Raw genomic sequence first — 22,248 nt, forward strand, 5'->3', positions numbered from 1 at the left:
TTGCAGCGAAACTGAATCCTTTGTACTCATGCCCTGAGTGAATGCTGAGTGGCTGTAAGCACACTAAAACTGGAGCTGTTCCAGCTTTAAAGCAGGAAATGGAAAACTACAACCAAGCAAGAGTAAATCCTTTGAAAATACCGCTGAACTAAAGCTTTATGTTAAACTTGCAGGCTTTACATCAACCACACCAGCCTTAGCCCATCAGCGTAACTGGGTGGCAGCAGCAAGAAGGCAGGAGCTTCTGCTTTGCTTGGCTAGGTAAGGCACTAGCACCAGCTGTCATGCCACCTCCTGCAGGAGGAGAAATTTGAGTAGTTAAAGAAAACATTTAAAGAAACAGCTCTTAAACATTAAAGAAACAGCTCTTGCCTTTTCTGTGAAAGGTGCCATTGAGGCTGTTTGGTTTTAGTACTTACTGATAAGGAATATGGTTTATTACCAGGAGCAGAAACAATCCAGCTCCCACCTGTGAAAACAACTTTGCTACTCTCCTTTGGTTTACTGGAGGAGGTGCTGAGGCCCAAAGTGTCAAGTAAGAAAACAAGGTTCTTTAAATTCTGGGTGCACTGCAGGATTTGAGCTTTTAAGTAGTTAAAAGGAACACGACATCAGCGCTGTTCAGCTACAGGCCACAGCCCTCTGAAGGTTGTGCAACAAAGCCTGTAACAGCTGGGAGTGGCAGGAAAGGGATCAGACGGTGGAGTCACAGAGCACCTGGTTGTCCCTTCTAGTAGCAAAGCACCACCCCAAAGAGCAGGTGAAAAATCTCACACTGCAGCACCTGTTGCTTTATGCTTCAAGACACTTTGGACTCCACACCCCTTATGTCTGGTGACTGATTATTTAAAATGAGAAAGTTACATGATTTTTGTACACTTTGTTTTTAGTGCAGTTTTTTTTCCCCACTCTCTTACCATCTTAATCTGGTTGACAAAAATAGTAAGCCACCTCTGAAAACATGGAACAAACATCTCGTAGGACTAATGGCTGAAGGTCCCTTGACTACCCTCAGTAAAGGGAAAAAGATCATGTTAATAATCTGTATTAATGTCCATACATTTAAATGTTAGAGATCAAATCTCTTACTGCTGCCAATTAAACAGGAAGAATTATAATGTACTTTAATTATACCACAGTTAGTTATTTTTAAGTAGTTCTTAAGCCAAAAATTAGGCTTTATTACTGGAACATTTATGTACCACACAGCCAAGCTGAATCCTCAGATACGTGTGACTTTGTTATTCCTAAAGCAATTATGATCTAGCCTCTAGTTTGCTGAGGAATTTCATCCCATTTCTTCTTCAAAAATAGCTACCCACTCCTGTACCTACACATCCCTTATTTTCTGCCTGCATCCTGTCAGGCACTTATTTTTACCCACTACTGGACAGTGTTGTTACTGCAAAACACTTGAAAGAGCTGAGCAGGAGAAAAGGAGCTGTTGTTGCTTACCTTGACTGAGTAAGAGGGATGGGAGAAAAATAGGTTCTTAAAGGGATGCCTTCCTGGTTTCACAGTAGGGGTTAGAAACACTGATGAAAGAACATCTCTGGATAAAACTTGTACTTGTTCTTGCTGTCTGTTCCAGCCATCTTAACTCCCACTTGTTTGGCTAAGATAGTTTTGGCTTGATTCTAACAGCTAACTGGCTGTGTGACACCACCGAGCAGTTCTGGCAAGATCCCCCAGTAAGGAAGCAGGAGTTCCTACTTCCAGGTGAACTGGATGCTTTAAAAGTCAAGTCTTAGAGTTGCAAAGTTTTACAAACAATTTTACTGATGCAGTGTTTGCATAATACAGTTAAGTGTAATAAAACATTTTCTGCAAGTAAATCATGATTAATAATCATTAGAGCTTATGTACTGAGATAGATTACATCTGATCAATCTATTCACGATTCTTGTAAGAACCCCTTACCACTTGTAAACATGTATTTTGCTAGACAGGTATCCACCTCCAGCCAAAATACAAGCTGTGTTAGAAGCTCTCATTAGGAAAAAAGTAAATAGATCCCATTGTAATCAATTAAAGTACTGCAATTAAAAATAACAGAACACTATCTGTCACCTCCATGTTAAATAACCACCACCTTAATTAGCCTTCATTTCCATTATTGCTGATCACAGAAAACAGTTTTATGAAGAGGAAAAACACTCAACTGACTAGAAAAATTACTCACAAAGCACCAGAGTTTGTTGTTCTGTGTTCTTTTTTGTTGTTTTTGTTTGTTTGTTTGTTTTTTAATAAAGGCTAATTAAGCAATTATGCTCTAATACAATTAAGAATTGATTTATAAAAAAAAATTCTACAGAACCCAGTTTCTTCCCCTCCACAGCCATTATATTGACAGCATAGGGGGAAGTTACGCCAAATCCAGTCTAACATAGCCACCTCAGTACAGGAATGCAAAGAGATTTCAAAAACGAACCTTTACACTTGCAGGCTTTTAATCAAAGTATACAAAATTTTAGTCTAGAAAAATAAGTATGGATTGTATACAGTTACTGTGCTTGGAGACTGAAGAGAACAGCGCACCACTCAAATGGTACAGGCATATTGAAAAACAGAAGTAAGAGACTCTTTAAAACTGTTGGTGTGTTTTTTTTCTCCTTTCTCATACTTTTAGCCTAAATCGGTGCAAAAAGTACTGTTAGGTGGGAAGTCTAGTTGCTGGCAAGGGACTGATGAATAGGAGGCTGGAAGCAGCGCACGTGTTCCACGGGGGTGCTCTCTCCATCCCCAGACTTCAAATACTTGTCCAAAATAGCAATTATTTCATCATTCAGAATCTGGAACTTGCGAATTCTTTCAACCATTTTCTTCAAAGGCTGCAAACATCAAAAAAAAGTAAAATAAAAATCCACAACATACAAACAGGAATTAGCTCTGGAGATAAAAAAGGGACAAAAAAAGTACAAAATGCTGACCTCACCACTCACAGCACTGTTATGAATGTTATGAATGAAAGTTTCCGTTCCACTGCTAACCCTGTAAAAAATTCTAGTTTTCTGGGCAGTGCTGCTTTTTGTACAAGGAAAGTAATTTACAACAGCCTGGTCATAATCTTCATGCATGTGTATGAGATGAGCAGTGTTAAGAAAACCCCACATAGCCAGGAAATTAGAGTTTTGACTGATCAGTCTTTGAACTCCAGTATTAGTCACAGCTTTTGTTCCTAAAACCCTCGTTTTTAACATTTCATTCTCAAAAGTGATTGTTACATCTACACTGCACCTGAATACAACCAGCTCTGATTATTTTTGTTGCTGTTACAGCAAATAAAGACCAGCTGTTTTCAACGTACCACATTCTTTATAACTTCGTCTTTGCCATCGTGCTTTTGGACTTTCAGCAGGTGGTAGCAGAAATCCAACACATCGAAGCGCCGCTGTTGCCCCAAGAGCACAATGATCATACAGCCAGCCCAGTGCAAGCCGTCTCCAAAGCACTGCCTGAAACAGAAAACATGACGTTAAAATCACGTAAAGTGTTCAGAAACACATCTACAGGAGACGTTTAGGAATCAGACATATCAAAATACATATCACTCCAGAATATTTTGGACAGTAAGCAAAAAAATACTGTAAAACCTCTAGTAAATCAAGTTCTCTTTTCAGATACCACAGGCGATGTAAATGGATGCTTAAATTTTCTACAATGTACATTTTCTACAATGTACATGAACTCCCCCTTAGGCTCCAGCAGCATTGTATTTCATTTTCAAAGAAAACAAAGGGGGAATTCAACACCACTACGCTCCTTTGGACTGCAGACACGAAAGGAAGCAAATGTCTTACATTGTTGCCTCCATAACTGGTCAGTCAAAAGCACTTGACAGCATTTTTCAAGATAAGAATACACCAAAATCAGCAAAACCAAGAATTCAGTCCTGTTAACTTTCAAATGCTCAGCCTTGCTCTTGATTGAGATGAGAAAACACTTGCTAGGGATGTGTGCATGCATCCAGCTATTGTATGTATGTTCAGCCTCAGCAATGGTATGACTGCTGCTGGAAGCCATGCGCTGGGGCCTGTTTGGAGTGGGCTCATTCATCAGACGCTGCCAAGACAGAGGGTTATTTTCTGTAAAGATACAGGAGTATCTGTGTGCGTGCACCAAGAGCCCCGCTTCTGCACTGCACTACCGCAGACCCCCGAACAAGCCTCCCTGTTGTAACGCCCGCATCCCCTCGCGCTGCAGGGAGAACAAAGCAGGGGCTGTGGGGTGCAGGCAGCCCCCGACACGTACTCCACAGTGAACTCGTGCGTTCCCACGGGGATGCAGTAGACGAACTGCATCGCGCTCCACAGGCGGTGGAACTCCACACACTCGTCCACGTGCATCACCCCGTTGCTGGGCAGGGGCCCGCGCCAGATGGGGTCATCCAGGAAGGAGCGGATCCGTGTCAGGATGACCTCGAACATGGACAGGCCGCAGCAGAGGCGTTCTTTGGTCAGCAAGTCCCCTTCCCTCGCGATTGCTATTTGCTAAGATGGAGAGAAACGAAGCACAAAATCCTGGTTATACAAAGAGGTTCAAAGACCTCTTCAAGGTCAATTAAAAAAGTACCCTCTGAGCTCACAGCACAGCACAGTTTGCCTAAATGCTCCGGTTCCCATGCTGCGCTCTATTTTGAAGCACACTGATCGGAAAATATGCAGTAGGTGCTCAAAAAAAAAAAATCGAACCTATTTCAGTTTCACTTGGTTTGTTCTAGACATTTCTCCCAACTTGAAGTGAAGTCAGACTGCAGTTCAGTGGAAAAAAAAAAATCAGAAAATTGTAAACGCTTTTTCAAGTAGGCCACGGCCATGCTAAGTAACGCTAACTGCAGTGACGCTAATTCTGCACCAAGAATTTAAGAGGTTTTTGCCTGCATGGAGCCTGAAAGCAAAAAGAAGGTGTTCAGGGGTCTGCTGCCAGTATGGGCAGTATCTTTGCCTGCACTCTAATTCATCTCTTGACCCTGCTGCCATTAGAGACAGGAAATCTTCAAAGACAGCAGAAAGAGCCTCGCAGAAAGCCAGTAATTGGCAGTACCGGTTCATGCTGTCCCAGCTGGCACCATGGCACTGACAGCTCTCCCCTGCAGCGCCGCAGTGCCTCCCGCTATGCATTACGATAAAAGCAGTCCCAAGGCTTTGCCTCAGAGCACCCTGCTCTTCATTTCTACAGCTCACATCTCATAAACTGCTACAGTTTGCAGGGAATTAATGTAGCCCTTACGCTAACAGGGAAATATTTCTCCATTGCCTTTGCAGCTTCAGCACTAAGGTTCTCCTTGGTCATTAAGTTTCCAGGAAAACACAAATGAGAACTCATTTTCAGTGACTCTCTAATTTACTGACTATGAGGGGAATAATTTGTTTTAGGAAAATTACACACACAAGAACACTGATTGCATTTGGTGGAATTTGCACTAGGAACGCACAATCCGGCCCTTACACCAAGAGGCTATCACACAGCAACATAAATTAAAGTTGCAATTTTCCTCCAAACTTGTCACCTCCATCACAGTCTCAAATATTTTAAACTTGTCAGCTTTAACAGCTTTACCAAATCCATGGCCTAACACAATTCTTGTTATGTGAACGAGCTGGATGTGCAGGCTGAATTTCTGACACAGCTATCAGCACTGTGTGAAAAGACCAGGCTTTTTAGCGCCCAGAAGCTTCTTGAATTGCCTCCGACACAAATGAGAGATTACCTGTGGTGTTCCCAGTCTTTCAATGAGAGGGACTAAATGTAGTGGAGCATATTTCGATTCTAGTCTCTTCATTTTAGCATCAAGCCTTTCACCCTCTGAAAGAAAAAAGAAAAGAGCACTGATTCATCTGAATCATTTAATGGATGTCTGACCATCTTTATTGTTACACAATCTTTATTTTTACGCAATCTTTATTCAGTGCAGTAAAAAGCTGGAAAAGTTTTTATTTTAGTAGGTAATGTCGGTTCTAGATAGGTGGTTCAATGTGCTTTTAGAAAAATGCATTTTTAAATGTTGCTTTAAATGTTGCTTGTTATGTTCAAACAAAAGAAACCAAGGATTTATAGTGGAATACAATTAATTACTAGATTCAAGACGGAATATAAAGCTGTATTGTGCTGCTGCTACTAACATATTTGACTCCCACTTGTACTAAGCCAACTAAATTGCCCTTATCATAGTTTAAATGCCTGCCTCTGGAAGGTGGGTTATAGCGAGGGTGGCATTTATGTATAGTAAGGCTTAAAAAAGCAGCTGGCACCCACTCATCACTGGCAAGTAGGAAGTGTTCTCTGGCAAGTGGGAAAAGGCTATTTACAGTGGTCTAACAAATGGTTAGTTTTATGTACGGAAATGCAAATAGCTACAGAGAGGCTGAAAATATTCTCAAAGATTTTCAGCTGATGGGATTTCTCCAAGCAGAACGAATCAGCTGCTCTGGCAGTGAGAAATGGGGAAGACAGGAGACAGAGGAGCAGCAGAGGAAGAAGCAGAAGAGGGAGGGGACAAAAGCTCACTTCCTAACAAAGGATAAGAAAAGCAGATACTGAAGGAAGCAATCCTGCATTCACAGCATGCCAATTTAGTAAAAAAAAAAAAAAAAAAAAAAAAAAAAAAAGAAAAAAGCACACAAAAAGTCTACAGGGACCATTTGCATGTAATTCATCTGCTCATGGGCTTTGTATACCTTGTGTGATCAAGCGTACCCCATTTAACTGACGATCATATCAGCTAAATAAGAATTTCTGAAAAGCCTCTCACCATATCCAAATTAAGGTGTTAATACTGCCCCGAATACCCCACCTGTTTCTGGCAGAGTATTCCTCAGCTTCCTCTGGTAATTAGCACTGAGCCTGGCTAAGGAGCACAGATTCTTCAGGCTTGAATCAGTTAGCTCAGGTCACAAAATTAACAGCAGTGTCAAGGGTGACTGGAAATGGGTACCAAAAACGTAGCAGCAAGCAAGCAAAGTGGAAAGCGTTGCCAGAGGAAGTTATTTCCATTTAGCCCATACCTTTGACGTGAACCCTGGGCAGGATGTTTTGGAACGGTGCTGCGTGCAACAGGTCACACACCTCCTCCAGGGACTAGGACAAGAAGGAAACAAGAGGCACTTAGTAACAAAAATCCTCAAACCAGGCCAGATCACAAATCCGGGCTTCCAGAAACTGGAGCAGAAACAAACAGCAGAGGGCAGCCAGCCTCTGCCGTAGCTGCCTGCTGGGCACCCTCCCCACAGCAGTAAACCCACCGACAATTGGATTTCACCAGGTTACCTCGGATTCACAAATAAACTCCAGCAGCTCTCCTCCCACCCCGAGCTGGCAGTTGTTAAAGGACAGGATATTTATTAAAAAGCCTAATTCGGGATGAGCAGTTTCGGTGTGAAAGTGGCAGACGGCTCCTGTGCAGCCAAACAGGACTGTGAAGGATGACTCACAGCCCGGTTATTTTTGCCAGCACTATTCCCACAACCCATTATCGTGTCAGGCGCATCTCCCAGCCAGGCAGGCTGAGACACGACAGCACCTCTCAGGAGCTGTTTTATACCCTTAATCCTTAGAGATTAGGAAAGGAAAGGAAGGTAGGGAAGGCAAACAGATTAGCTCCTGGTCCTTGGCTTCTGTACATGCAGAGAAAGTGCAGAGGACCAGAAAATTACACATTACTTTGCTGCTTCTTCCTCCCTTTTTGGAGCAGACCAGGGTCACCGCATTACCCCCCCAACAGAACCTCCCGGGCAGCAGTTCACCTTCACCTTCTCCCTTCTCCTCCCCGGCTTTTCACCACGGAACCCAGTTTCTCCTCCCTGTGGCTTATCCCATTTCTGAGCATGAAAGAAAGCCTCAGCAGCAGCACGTGCTTACACGTACACACAGGTGGGGAGTCTCTCCACACCTCGAAGACACAAGGTAAAGGGAAAAACTTGCAAATTTCACCCTTGTTTTTTTGTGACATTACCACAAACGTCAGGGCCCGCTCTGAGACACGGTGGGGCTGTAAAGCAGCACAGCAGGCACCTACCAGGCTCTGCTCAATGAGCAGGCAGAACAGGACAGCGTTCCCCACTTCCCGCAAATTCTGAAAGCAGACAGTCTTCAGCTCTGCGTATTCAACGATGTCCTTCAGCTGATGGTGGAAAAACTCCAAGATACCTGAAATCAAAAGAGAAGCAAAAAAAAAAAAAAAAAAAGAGAGAGAAAAAAAAAAACATCTCAGAAGATAGAAAGAAATTGTGTCATCATCACCCAGGTGCTCCTATTGTGAAAGCAGACAAAAGGCTCTGGTCGTGTGGGTAAGAGTCATACCTATCAGGACTATTTTTTCTCTCCACCACAAAAGCTCACTGATTTTCTCACCTATTTGCCTATTCAAGGCTCTCTGAATGTGCCCGAGTGTGCTCTATCACAGCACAACAAAGCAGGGGTACAAGTTTGGAGTTTTTTTCTCCATCTATCATCTCGAGATGTTTTTATTTACAGATGTGCTGCCTAGAGGGAGCTGAAAGGAGCAGTATTTAAATAATCACCCATCAGAGGTTGTTAAGTTGTAAGGCAGCGGTGTGCCGACCTGCTCAGCTGGCTAAATCATGCACGAGGGAGCACCTCGCTTCTCTCTGCTGGAAAAGCAGCTAGCGTAGGAGGTAAGAACACCATTTCCAGAAGCAGGAAGACAGAACAGGGCTCTCGTCTGCTATTGGGCCTGTTCCAGCCTCTTGTTCTCGGTTCTATTTCTGTCCCCCAACCTGCAGCACCACCCGACGCGCTCCGTTCCCAGCTGTTGTTTTCCAGGATTACAGAAGCAGCACAGAGCAGAGAGAGATACTGAAGAGAAGGGGAAGGCGGCTGGTGGCAGGGCTAGGGCTCCGACAGCACCGCGGATGTCCAGCAGCGAGCTGCAACCTCACCAAACAATTAAACACAAAAATCACAAAGTCAAGCTCTGCTGGCAAGGATGTGTCAGCTCCTGCTGACAAGCACGGTCAGAACCTTGTTTCTGTCAGCATTGCCAAAAGCTGTTAACAAAAACAATTACAATTACAATTTTCAAAGCCATGTCATTTACATGAACATCTTTTCTGCCAAAGCTCTCCCAAACAAACAAACCCAGGGAGCCCCGGGTTCAGGTAGTTATTGAGGTTAAAGCAATGTGCAGGGCAGGTGAGAAAGAGCCTTCAGGCTTTTTGTAACTTATTTTCATCAGCATTTTTCCATCTGTTTGCATAAGCCTGACCTTTTAAAAATGAAACCAAAAGCCTCAACACCAGTAGCAGAAGAAAATATGCAAAGCTTTCAAGTTGTATGCTACAAAGAGCAGCTTCCACTACGCTCAATTAACAATTCCCGTAGGTAAATCTATACACAATCACACAAAGAAATTGAGGGGAGGCAAGGAAAGAGACACGACAGCCCCCAGCACCTCCCCATGCACTCCTTGGATGCGGCTGACGAACCCCTCCTGCACAGGAGATGCGCCGTCGGTATTTACCCAACAAGGCAACAGCTCGGGAGGAGCACACAAACATGAAATACATGCTGGAGAGTAGCTCTGCCAAGGAAATCCCTCAGATTCAAGCAGAGGAACTTGAGAATTTACAGCAGAGGAAGGAACAGTACGAGTAACCCACACACTTCTCTAGAAAGCCTCACGTCATTAAATTTAGTAACGAAACATCAGCAGAGTGCATGGTAAGGGGATCCAGAGCTGGCTTTGTTACAGCTCCAAGAGCTGTTTGTCAACAGAAAGTCTGCAGTAAATAGTGCTCCCACGTGCATTTAGTGGAGGGAGATTTCAGACCCAGCTCCAGTAGGTGAGCAACTAAACAGAAAAACAACTGAAAAGCTGGTGGAGGTTGCTCAGTCGTAATGAATGCTGAGCTTGATTTATTCGAAGGAAAACACACTGAGATATACCTAAAGGCAATCAAGTCAGACCAGCACACACCAACTGCCCCTCAGGCTAAAACCAAAAGATTGATACAGCAGAAAAATGCTCACGAAACCTTTTTGACACTAGAGGAAAAAATGAAGGCACAGTGAAGGAATTAAAGGCTGCTCTACGACAAGTCTCTAGTGTGTCTCAGTTACATGACTTAGTGTTTCTATGGCTTTCTCTGGCCGGGAAAGGGCTTCTAAGGATCAACAGCTAGAAGTCAAATACTTTCCTCATACCAAGACTGGATGCTGTTCTGGGAGGGAAAGTCCATCATGAATTTAAGTCTGGGTCATCGAGGAAACCAGAGCAGAACATCTACCAACACGTCTGCTCGTAATACCCACAACACGTACACAGAAATGGATGGTGAACTGCCAAAAGGGCTGGGAGACTCCCCAAAACACAGCGAGTAACTACCTGCAGACTTCTCCACATAGTCACCACACAGGATACTGGCTACAGGACAGACATGGGGGTGTTTTTCCCCTTTAGCCTGTCTGACGAGCGGGGAGCAGTTTGGTGAGAAATGGAAGCTGAGGAGAGAGGGAAGGATGATTCTGCTGCTGTAATGGAAACAACCAGTGGTCACGAAGGGGATGGAAAAGAGTAGGATCTTCAGATGCCTTCAATCCCCTGCCCAGCCCATGGATTTCCTGGAAACAGAACAAGTGTCTTTGGAAAGTTTCATTCAACTGCACGCAACCTTTCCTCCTCCTCCTCAGTCTGTTTCGTTGGTGCAATTTGTGAGTTACTGAACTAGTTATCTACACACCACATTTGCATTTTTCAACCAGTTTGCTCCTTCTTTCCAATAAATCAATTTTAATTAAACCCATCTATTCCTGCAGATGGAATGACGTTAGGTGTAATGGTAATTGGTCGTATAATCCCAATTCCTCATTTACACAGATCCCAACAGAAGCAAGGCTGCTGATGTAAAAGGGATCCGGTAAAGTACAGAAGATTAGTCCAGGATTAGGCTCCATCGCTGAGTCCAAAACCTCATCTCGACAGCACTCAAACAGCAGATGTGAAGTTTCAGCTGTGCAGCCCGTACACTAATTAATTTAGGAAGTCAGACCAAATCAACGCATGCACTGCAAAGCTGGCTGCATTTCTTCACTTCGGCCATCTTTTTTGTGAAACAAGCTCAGTTCACACCTAGAGACTCAAACCAAACACGTTCCAGAGCTTGCACCAATGCTGGTACCTGAGAGACTAGGTGAGAATTGGCTGTTAATTGCAGGCCTCAAGTGTGAGCTAACAACAAAACTTGATCTTGAAAATAATTGCTGGTCTAGCCGCGTTATGGTTCCTTTTCTGCAGAGCGCTGACTTGAAGTGAGATCTGCTCATCTGCAGCAGCAGAACTGTTCCCAAGAAACTGGTGCTACAATGACCTTTACTTTATGTTCGCTTTCCTACACGTCTTCAAATGCTGTCTCTGATTATTCCTTTGGCACACAAGAGACATCATTAACTTTGCATTAACTTTCAACAGAAGTGTTCATCGTATTTGAGCAGATACACGGATAGCTGGGAGTTATGATCAAACAGCCCGTGCACCATTTATTTTGCTAGAAATAACTATCCCGTTGGTCTTCATGTCCACTGCGTTGCTCACTGCTCCTTCAAGACCACCACCTAGGTCTTCATTTTATGAAAACACCACTTAAACTTCTGCATTTTTTTTGACAGTGAACTGGGACTACCTCCACTTCCATCAAGCATAGACATTTGAAGGGCACCTCCTTCACCACTGCCTTTTAAATGATTTCAGTGGCATTGCTCAGCTTTCTTTTTGCAACTGAATGGCAAGTTGCAAATCCAAAAGCAGACGGAAGCGAACATTGCATGGGAAGTTTGAGAAAGTTTGGCTTTGCTGAGTAAGCTGATACTAGAGCTCAAAAGTAGCCTGCCCTTTGTTTTTCTGCAAGTCCCTCAACACTCCTCGTGGCTTTTCCTGCTTTTTATCTCCCCTCGTACCCAAATTCTTTTGAAAATCTATCTCCAATGGACAGATTCCAGAAAAACCTATGAATAAATTTCCTTCCTGTTCTTCCCCAAAAGGATTCAAGCCACGGTGTTTCACCAAGAAATTAGCTTTTATTTTATGTATTATTTTTTTTAAATAAGAAACGTGGAAATGCTGTACTTAGGAAAAAAGCCTGCACTTAGGCTACCTTCTTGGCTAGTTCATACCTTGCTGAGCTCATGGATTTTCTTTCAAAACTTTCCCCTGTAGGGGTGATGTGGCAGTGACACAAATCTAAGCCTCATCTCACAGCAGAGCTGACAAACTCCTTTCCTCACCATGTCTAAAGACATTTCAGAGTGGCCGGAGATGAAATGCTTGTTTATGAAAAGCAGGAAGGCTATATTCAAATATGAGGAAGATACCAGAAAATGTTATTTCCAAGATCAAAGCTCAAGTTTAAACTTTTTGAAGTCAATATTCCCCTAATCTTAGAGACTCTAAAAGGTCCCTTTAAACATTCCTTATGCTTAATGTATTTTTAGACAAATATTTTTATGACTACAGGAGAAGCAAGCTCCCCTCTGCTTTAAGATTGTTTCTATGGAAACAAACCCATTGGCGAGCAGCAGTCCTGAACAACTAAAGCCACTGTCTGTAGCGAGAATAAATCCCTGTTCAGAAACCCGTGGGTCTGGAGGGCTGAGTACGCAGAGCTCGCAGGATGCAGTCAGTGGAGTCCAAACAAAGCTCTCGCAATCAAGGTTGGAAGTGCATGAGACAGCCAGAGCACTGCTGAGCACACTTACATTGCTTTGCATGGGGAGAGTGGACTCAGGGAATTAATTCTGAATTGATAAATGCATGTTACGTTGAGACAGATGAGAATCTACATATTTAATCTAGATGAGAATCACAGATTTGGCCTTTTTGCGTAGGTAGTGGCGATTACAAAGAAGCGATCAGATGTTTTGGCAGCAAAGAAAAGCAGCAGCATCCAAACACGCTCCAGAACACGCAGGCTTACTGCTCCAACCACTAAGCACTACTTCTGCAGGAGGCTTTGGGAGGCAGAGGAAGGAAGAGACAACAGTTGGCGTGTACTCGCTTGTATTTTCAGTGCGAACCCAGTAAACAAGGCGTGGCACAGACAGCTGCAGAGAATTTAACAGAGGAAGGAGATGAATGGGATTCAAATCAAGCATGGGTTGAGCCTCCCCCTTGTACACCCTGGCAGTTCCTCTCAGCGTGCCAGACCAAGGCTGAAATCTACAGCACGTTCCCATCACAGACAATGATTTCTCTGATCAGACAGATCTGCTCCGAGGGCAGACAGCTCCCTGATGGAAAGGCTCCAGAGACAGCAACACAATCCTTCGGTGATGCTGCAGTCAGATGAAAATGCCCTGAGCTTCCCCACACGTTTTCTGTTTAGTATCTTCTAAAGAGTACAGAGAGAAGCCGTGACAGCGCCACAAAGGCTGGTCTGCCACTTCTTGGAAGAGACTGTCTGGGAAGTCATTAAGTGTTCTTTGCCTGAAATATTTCAGAACAGGAAAAGTACACGTGCCAAGACAAAACCTGCCTGTGTGCCAGCCACAGGGGTGCTGAAGGAGCACACAATCAAGTGTTTTTTCCAGACCCATTCCAATTCTAGTTGCTAACTATCTTATATTGTAACATGAAGAATTACTCTGACCTCTCGGGACGGCAGGCATCTAAACATATGGGATATTTTTCTAAATACAAGGTCAAAATTGCTCAGGATTTGTACAAAACAAGAAAGTTATGAAGGATTTTAAAGTGTTTAGGTCCTGTAGCAAGTGTAGATCGACTGTGTGAAGGCTACCATTACACAAGTCAAGTTTTCCCTTTCTTATGAGACAGGTTGCCTTTTATTCTTAGAAGAAAGTTTCTGCTTAGGTCCCAGGGCATCTCCCACCAAATACTCTCACAGGTGAGGATCTCCAGCAAGAGAACACAAACTTCCTAACCTTGCCTCAGACCCTGGTGATGCATAACCTGTATTTGAGAATACATGCTGCTTTTGTGGTCAGGCCTTAATGAGTGGCTAAAAAACTCAGATAGGTTATTTTTATACTTCTAACTACCATGATTCATCCATTTCTACACTCCAGGGAGAAAAACAGGAAGGAAACACTCAGTAAGTCCTCGATTTCGTTTAACATTGGTAATGAGTGTCGAGCAAGCTGTGGGAAGCAGAAGAAACAACCCCACTCCACTTGGAGTGGCATTTAATAAACTTAAGCAACTCTGGAAAAATAGATGTACTCAGGAGGTGGGTGGCACATGGAAAGATTAATTTGTGTTAATTAGGCATTGTGGAGGAGGAATATTTTGAAGGGGGGAAGCAGTTTCAGAATTTCAGCGAACAATGTGATAAATACTAATTAGCCAATTATTTCCCCATCGTGGCAAGCAACTTTCCAAGGCATTTCTTCTGCAACTGTCATGCCTCCTGTTAAGTGGCTAAGCTGCTCCCTGCACATCCAGACATAACTCTTCTGGCAGGATCAGTTTGTCTCTCAGGAGCATCATTCCTTTATCTTTCATAAAGGTAAAGGCAAGAGGGAATGAAAGCTTTTCCAGAGAGTCAGTGTTAGCTAAAGAGGCTAACTTGCAAAGGAAAAGCTCACCATGCTTATGAGAAAGCCTAGAATTAAAACTATTCTGAACATCCCAGCTCAAGTTCAATTATGTCACAAGGCTGCTTCTCTATCAACAGATTGCCTTCCTTTTATTTGCCCTAAGGACCTAGGTTTTAAAACACCATACAGTCCTTTATTAAGCACTTTCTGATTGCCCAGCTTTTAATGGCTCTTGCTAGGAAAAAAAGACTAAGTGCTAATTAATGGGACAAAGAAGAGGGAGGGACAGAGAGGTAGGCATGATCCAGAAGACAGTAATTAGTATAATCTCATTAAGGCTGCTATGGTAACATCAAACACGAACTAACCTGGAGAACCATACTCGTGTCTTGGCAACCTGCAGATCTTAGGCATCACTTCCATTAGGGTCTTGACATACTGAAGAATCGTCCCTTGTAACTAAGAGAAAAGAAGCGCTCGTTAACATGTCAGCATTACTAACTGAGAAACTTCACAACAATCGTGTTCAAAAAGCATGTAGATTGAACAGGGCCTAAAAATGATGCATTTAACTCTGTCAGTCATCTTCAGAAAAGCAGCTTCTCCAGATGAATACAGTCGCACTGTAATGCAGTTCCTTCATAAGGCATTAGCCACTGGTTTGCCATGGGAGAAGTGGCAGAGCAGCTAAAGCCAGGAAGGGAAAAAAAAAAAAAGAAGTACAGGAAAGCATCTTTTCTTACAGACCGTCTCTACTGTCTAACCAACCTTTTGATTTTTGGTGAAAAAAATAAAGTTCATCTGAATGTTTTCAATTCTTAGTACGAGGTATGCCTGTAACAGCTTAAATTGGCATTCCAGACATCCATCCATCCCAGACACATACACATACATACATGTACATATCTCTATATCTGAACATTTGCATCAAGCGTCAGCAGGATACCTCCCCCCAGTCCTTTCAGCCTCATTTATAAATGCCTAATCACTCCACGCTACCTTCAGTGAACTGAAATGATTTGCAAATAATAATTATAATCCCCCCCAAAAACAAACCAATACCCAGAGCATGAAAATTATGACAGTTTTTATAGAATCATAGAGTGGTTTGGGTTGGAAGGGACCTTAAAGACCATTTAATTCCAACCCCAGGTTGCTCAAAGCCCATCTTTCCCTGAAGACGGTACCATGGCATCCCTTCAAGCAGGGTCCATCCTTTCTAGAATTTCAAAAGTGTAGGTAGAACATGGTGGGGATCGCAATAGACAAGCTACCAAATATGTCAAGTATGTGAGGGGAGGTATCCCCTTTGAATTATTAATTGTGAATTAATAATTGTGAATTAATAATTGTGAATATTACAGTTTTCCACCTCTTACAGATGGATTATTTTGGCAGTGTGCTCCTTATAGGCAGCTAGGGCAGGGAACAAAGGACCATTTCTGTGCCTTAAACTTAAATGCATTATGGCTGTATGCAGATATTAACAATGCTGTGAACAAACAGCCCCTCAGTCTCCTTCTAGTTACAGGTAAGGCCATTTCCAATACTAGATACAACGGCTGTGTGGAGAACTTCTTCAACATCTGGTCTGAGCACTCTTCTAAATAGGCTTGATGCTATCCTCTGCTAGATCAAGCGTGGAGATTAAACCTCCCTTGTTATTAAGCGTCATCTGTCAATGCTGTTATTAATGACAGCCCTGAGGTTAGGGAAGGCAGAAAGCACATTCCAGCTCCAGATATTCTGAGAAAGTAAATCAGTTCATTTGAAACATCTGTACTTTTCCTGAGTTCACCCAGCTCCTACCAGTGCAAGTCTCCCCAAACCCGAATCCAAGGTTTTCAAAACACTGCTCAGATTACCAAGGCACATCTATTACTTTCACAAGGCACTGGGTACTCTCAAATAGAGTTTATATTGAACTTCAGTAGATGTAACACTTTAGTTTTACTCGAGATCTTACTATCCTTAGGAATCTTACTTTTGTTTTGCTTTTCTTAAGGTATTTCCTATCAGAAGGCACTTGGAATAATAACACTGACAGACAATTGGCATACCAAGCTCTTGACGACTTTCAGCAACTCCTCCATCACCACAGCAATCCCCTGGTACCCAAGAAGCCTGCAGATGACTTTAAAGTGAGGGGGGCCCACAAAATTCCTGTAGTTGCTGTAGATACTGGAATATGCCAGATTCAGCGCCTAAAATGAGAAAAGTAGATTTGATTAATGAAAATTTCAGCTGACTGCATCTTAGTAATAATCGCACTTAAACACAATTTTTAAGCATATTAAAACATAAAAAAACTTCGTATTTTACTCTCTATCCAGGAAGTTAAACCAAAGCTTCTCTTCTGTAAGACAGGTTTTTCTTGCTCAGCAAGGGAGTTCCTCTAAACAATATTTGTTAACCAGGCATCCTTCACTTGCCATTTATAGAGCCACGAAATTTTCCTCTTTCATATTTTTCTGATTCCACAGGTAGAAAAGGCTGAGTAGTACATGAAGTCAAAGCACAGCTTCTATTCCTACACAGCCCATTTTACATACAAAACATCTTGAAAGAAGTGACTTCAATTTTCAGTTCACAGGGAGTGTTTTAAACCTCTGAGGACTCAATTACAAAAAAAAAAATAAAAGAAACAGCCTTTTGCAGTGAGTGGACTCTGCAGCTAATTAGTAAGGATCTCTCTTTTTCAAACATCTTAGCTGTACACAGCATGAAAGCAAATCCAAGCCTGGGGCATAACCTCATGGAAATTCTCCTGGAATTGTATAAAAAGGGTCAGGTGCTTGGCCATATTAACGTGTATTTCTTCAAAGTGAGCAGAAGTATACAGACTGGTGCCATGCAGGGATTTAGAAACTGTTTGCTGGAGCATCCATCCTACAAGGAGAGACAGAGCTGGATTGTTCAGTCAGAACAATCCATTTTAAACATCAGAAAAAAACTTTATTACTGTTACAGTGGTCAAAAGGGTGAGGCTGTGGAGTCTGTGTGTCCTTGGAGATGTTGAAAATCTGATTGGGGATGGCCCTGAGCAAGCTCCTGGAGGTGCCCCTGCTCCAGATGATGCCCGAGGTGCCTTCTGTCAGCCTGTGGAGTCTGGTTTAAGGACAGCGTCCTCGTGTTGGTTTTGTGAAGGAGAGCTGGTTTTGAATTCTCAGCCATCTTTTCCATGAATGCAACCCAAAATAGATGCTGGGCTAATTATTAGACTCCATATGCAACGCTCACACTCCTGCTGGATCCAAGCTGACAAAAAGGCTTGATTCCAAACAGCCACTGCTGGACAGAAGCCTGAAGCCGCTGTCCCTGACATACCACATACCTATTTGCATAGCTCTCCATTTACAGAAAGGAAATCTGGGGCACTGAATGGAATGAACACCAGTAAAACACTACAGAAACACTTGCAGATAAACATCCCAACAGATGAAGCATTTTATACATAGTTATCTGCCAAAAGGCAGGATTTCATCCTTCTCTTTGATGTTTTCGGTCAGGTAGGTCTGCACGTTAAACGTATCCAAACTATTTCAGCTACAGCACCAAGAGTGGTTCCAGCATGAATAACTCACCGATACATAACAATAAGAAGTCAGCATATCTAAAAATACATTTTTCTTTAACATAACCTTTGTGGAGCAGCACCTAACGTGGTCCACCTGTGAACACCGGGTTAGCAGAGCTTTGTGAACTGTGATGAGGGATTTGGAAAACACCAGCACACACCTCCGGGATGCTCAAAACCAAAGTATTTAGGGAAAATGCCAGTAACAAGGCTGCGGGTGGAAGGAGAGGAGGGAAGAGGGAGGGAGCTCAATGTTTTTTCAGCTACGCTTGCTCCCTCCCCTACTTAAATGTAACAAAAAAAAAGAGATGCTAGTTGCTGATGTCATCCAAGTGCTAGCATTAATCACTCACAGCATCACTGGTACAGGCACAGGAGCATATAACAGGGATGTGCTGGCACTACCCTGTCCAAGAAGGAAGCAATACAGGAGGAAAAAGACATTATTGTCCTCCTCTCTGCTCTTTGAAAACCAAGGCAAACTGCATCTTTAGACAAGATGTGCATGAATTTTGGTAGAAGAGATGAAGAAGCCACGCCACAACCAGCACCAGGGAAAAAATCTGAAAGGAGCAAGCAGTGAGGATTCAGTCCAGAGGGAAGAAAAAGCAGAAATCATGAAGCAACTAACTCCTGTGGGAAACGATACAGAAGATTTAGTGGTTATGTTATTTTTGCATCCGCACCTGAAAATCCTGTTCTGAAAGCTCTGTCGGGAAGTGATGGTAAGTACTGACTTTTTAAAACACCAAATGTGGTTTCCAAACATTAACTTGCCAGTAATTATGTATCTAACAGCTGATGTTCTATAAAAAAAAATCAGAACCTATTCCTACTGTTACTAATTAAACTACTATTACTAATAAAACCCCACACACTCTACTTACAAAATGCTGTGATGAAGAAGCTGTTGTTTCTAGACAGTGTTAAGGAAGAGTTCTATTAAATATATATATATAATTTTAAGTAATTGGAAGCTACCAACTAAAAAAAGGAAACAAAAGAGCAAGTAGGAATGCTGATCTTACTAAGGTGCCTGATTTTAATATTTGCAGGAGTTGGTTAGATGTCAAAATGTCTGTCTAGTAAGTTTATGTGATAGCAAACTCAGTGTCTTTATCCTGTTGCTTTATCAAAAAGAGTGCACTCTGAAATAGACTGTGATTAGAAAGGCAGCATCTACCCAGATCAGTCCTAAGGTTTTGTATTGTAATGAAAATAAACGTATTGGGAAGCAGGGAGAAGAGCTAAGTACAATCCAAAAGCCTTGAGCAACAATTTTCCTACTTAAAGGGAATTATGAATGCAACGCAACTATCAAGATCCCAATAAAATAATATATATTTTGCCAGCCTCCCATCTAGTGTGAAATGCAATTAAAGTATTACAGAATAATCTCAGAACATATTACAAGCAAATTTTATGAGCTTTTTTCATCAGGAAATTGTTATTTAGCCAGGAGACTTAACATCTTAACACTGATCATCACAAAACATAATTCATTTTTATACTGAAGTCATAAACAATGAAACAAAGTGCTACTGATGGCATTTACGTAAATTTACCCAAAAAAAAGCAAGGAACTTTCACAGTGGAAAAAAACTTTCACATGACTGCCACTGGAAACCGAGAATTAAACCAAAAGACGATCAGACTGAACTGCTCAGGGAGGCTCTTCTCAAAAAGTTACCTCCATAGCAAAGCAAAAACCAAACCTCCCAACCAAACGAAAACACCCACTGGCTGTTATTAGTATTTGTTTTGTTATAAAGGAACAATTTTAATTTAAGTCTACCAAGGCAGAAGCCAACTTTTTTGTCCCAAAAGGAAGCTATTCCTTAAAAGGAGCACTTAGGAAACTGCACAGAAACTGTGATGTTTGTACGCACTGTTTTGTTTCGCAGTTCCACCTAAATGCAAATTCCTCTAGAGAAAAACACCCAGTGCTTTATTCTGGGGGCTGCAGCACTTGTGCACGCAGCACGTATGCTGAAAATGACAGAGGCAAACTTTGAATGAGGTGCTGAGGGCCAGCATCTCCTGGTTCCCCACTGTATGAGCAGAGCAATCTGAAAATGCCTTGGTAAGGAAGCGGCTCCCCAAATCCCAATCCTGCAAAATACACCTCCTCTCGAGGAGACGGGATACAACTGAGATGAGATATAACTGATCACCTGGGCAGGCAGCAGCTCTGGCTGAATTTCTCTACGTGTGTTTTTAGCCTTGGCAAAGAAATAGACAGTTTCAAGCTAAGAGAACTGTTTCCTAATAAACTCAATTATTTTTTTTTAATTACAGAGCACTACGATCCACGTGGTAGCCCCAGCAGCACCACCTCTCAGTTATCTCCCTGGGAAACACTAAGCTCCCCTTCCCGAAGACCCCTGCTGGGAAAGGACCCCCCGAGCAGCTCAGCAATGGGCATTACCGTCCAAAACATCACCGGGAACACAGCGGTGGTGATCTGGCCCCAGCTGGCCAGCTGCGCCGACAGCTTTTACAGCGTCATGTACCACCCCAACTGGAGGAGCACGCCGGCCAGCTACTCAAGGAAGAGCTTCCAGAAGGAGGAGAGGGTACCCGCCAGCCGCTCCTCCTTCGTGGTGGAGAACCTGACCCCACTGACCACCTACATCCTCTGCGTCACCTGCCAGTCCGCCAACCCCTCCAGCGACCAGTGCCGGGTCTTCAACACGCTGCAACGCGACCCGGCGTCCACCAGCACCGCCAAGAAGGAGCTGGCGCTGGGCATCTGGCTGGCCAGCAGCCTCCTGCTCCTCGTCATCGCCGCCGTCCTCCTCTACGGCTGCCTGCACCTGCTGTGCCGCAGGAGGCGCGAGCGCCCACGGGGCCGAGCCGGGTCCGCCGAATGGGACCCGGGGAAGACGTGGACCAAAAGCACAGCGGGAGCCTCCCAGGAGCTCGGCGTGCAGGGCAGAGGGAGGCGGGACAGCGAGGAGGAGCAGCAGGAGGGCGGCATCCAGCTGGCCACCATCATAGCCAACCCGTCAGCCTGCCAGCAGCCCTGCCAGCCCGCGGCCGAGAGCCGGGAGCAAGCGCCAAGGGCCGGGCCGTACTCTGCCATCAATTAGAAGCCTTTCGGCAGGGAGGAGATCTCCTGCCACTTGGGACATCCCCATCCTTCAACCCCATCGTGTGCTTTGTCACCACTCGTGACAGGGGCTGCTCGTCTGTGCCTGCCACCCTCACGGCCCTGTCCAACACCCTCGCGCTGCCCCAGTACTCAGAGGCAAAGGTTTGGGCTGCCCATAACTCTCTGCTGCACTTTGCTGCTTCAAAATGCGGCGAAATACCCTGGGATGTCTTACTTGGAGCTCTTCAGCACCCACCAGAAGCTCCTTTCCGCACCGCAGTGACTCCCTGTAGAGGCAGCAGGGCTCAGAGAAACAGCTCCCAGTTCTTCCTCCTCCCCCCCTTCAGTTTAAATAATAAAACTCATCCATCAGCTGCAAGTTTCTGTCCAACCATACCGTAAGTTTTGTAGGACCAAGGGGGCAAGGAAGTAAAAACACACCAACAGGCATTTTATTTTGGTACCAATCCGATCTGCTAGTCATCTAACTGCGCCTGTGGACGTCACGGCAAGAAAAAGCCCTTCAGACAGAAATCCGTTCACCCTGGCAAAATGATGCATCTTGTCTGGCTTGTGTGTGTAAGTCACTCTGTCTGAAATCCCTGAAGTGAATTTATGTTCCATAAAAACGTAATAAATCTCGCTAACACTGCACGATGTGGTATTTCTGAAAACCAAGAGGCACGGTGACTGCAGGCCTTGAGAAGTGCTATCAGCAGGAACCTATACATGTACAGCCAGCTCTCGCTGACCCAGCTCCTGCACCAGGAGCAGGCTGGGCAGCTGCCCCCACTGCCACTGCATCTGGCAGCCCAGCTGGTGTATGAGCTCGCTGGAGAGCACAGGGTGAAAATTTCACAGCAGGCAACAGGGCTTTGCAGCTACCGTGTTTGGGCAACACTTGCCACAACTGGAGAGAGACCTCAGCCCTCATCCTGCTAGAAATGCAGGAGCTGACCTCAGTCTGATGCGTCTTTTTTCCTCCCAGGATAGGTAAAACACGCAGAAAATGTGTGCCAAATGAAGGGTAAGCGTTAATTTTAGGAAAAAACTTCCAAAGGAATCTTTG

The 22,248-nt window shown here is 43.8% G+C and overlaps 2 protein-coding genes across 4 annotated transcripts in view; one reads left to right on the top strand and one right to left on the bottom strand.

Moving 5' to 3' along the window:
* Positions 1-2,235: 2,235 nt before the first annotated feature.
* Positions 2,236-22,248, bottom strand: part of CYFIP1 (cytoplasmic FMR1 interacting protein 1) — a 63,123-nt gene continuing 43,110 nt past the window's right edge. For all 3 annotated transcript variants that reach the window (XM_068681437.1, XM_068681454.1, XM_068681446.1), the window contains exons 24-31: positions 16,569-16,712; positions 14,877-14,967; positions 8,015-8,145; positions 7,005-7,077; positions 5,711-5,805; positions 4,252-4,490; positions 3,308-3,455; positions 2,236-2,831 (exon numbers count right to left, since the gene is read on the bottom strand). In XM_068681437.1, coding sequence (XP_068537538.1) covers positions 2,667-2,831; positions 3,308-3,455; positions 4,252-4,490; positions 5,711-5,805; positions 7,005-7,077; positions 8,015-8,145; positions 14,877-14,967; positions 16,569-16,712 — 1,086 coding nt within the window. In that variant the 3' untranslated portion in view covers positions 2,236-2,666. The remainder of the gene's footprint in view (positions 2,832-3,307; positions 3,456-4,251; positions 4,491-5,710; positions 5,806-7,004; positions 7,078-8,014; positions 8,146-14,876; positions 14,968-16,568; positions 16,713-22,248) is intronic.
* On the top strand, positions 16,779-21,831 carry LOC137856283 (fibronectin type III domain-containing protein 9-like). The gene is made up of 2 exons (XM_068681520.1): positions 16,779-18,810; positions 20,384-21,831. Exon 2 carries the CDS (start codon positions 20,503-20,505, stop codon positions 21,175-21,177), a length of 675 nt encoding a protein of 224 aa, XP_068537621.1. The 5' UTR covers positions 16,779-18,810; positions 20,384-20,502; the 3' UTR covers positions 21,178-21,831.

This window comes from Anas acuta, chromosome 1 (assembly GCF_963932015.1).
Source record: "Anas acuta chromosome 1, bAnaAcu1.1, whole genome shotgun sequence".
Taxonomy (NCBI): domain Eukaryota; kingdom Metazoa; phylum Chordata; class Aves; order Anseriformes; family Anatidae; genus Anas; species Anas acuta.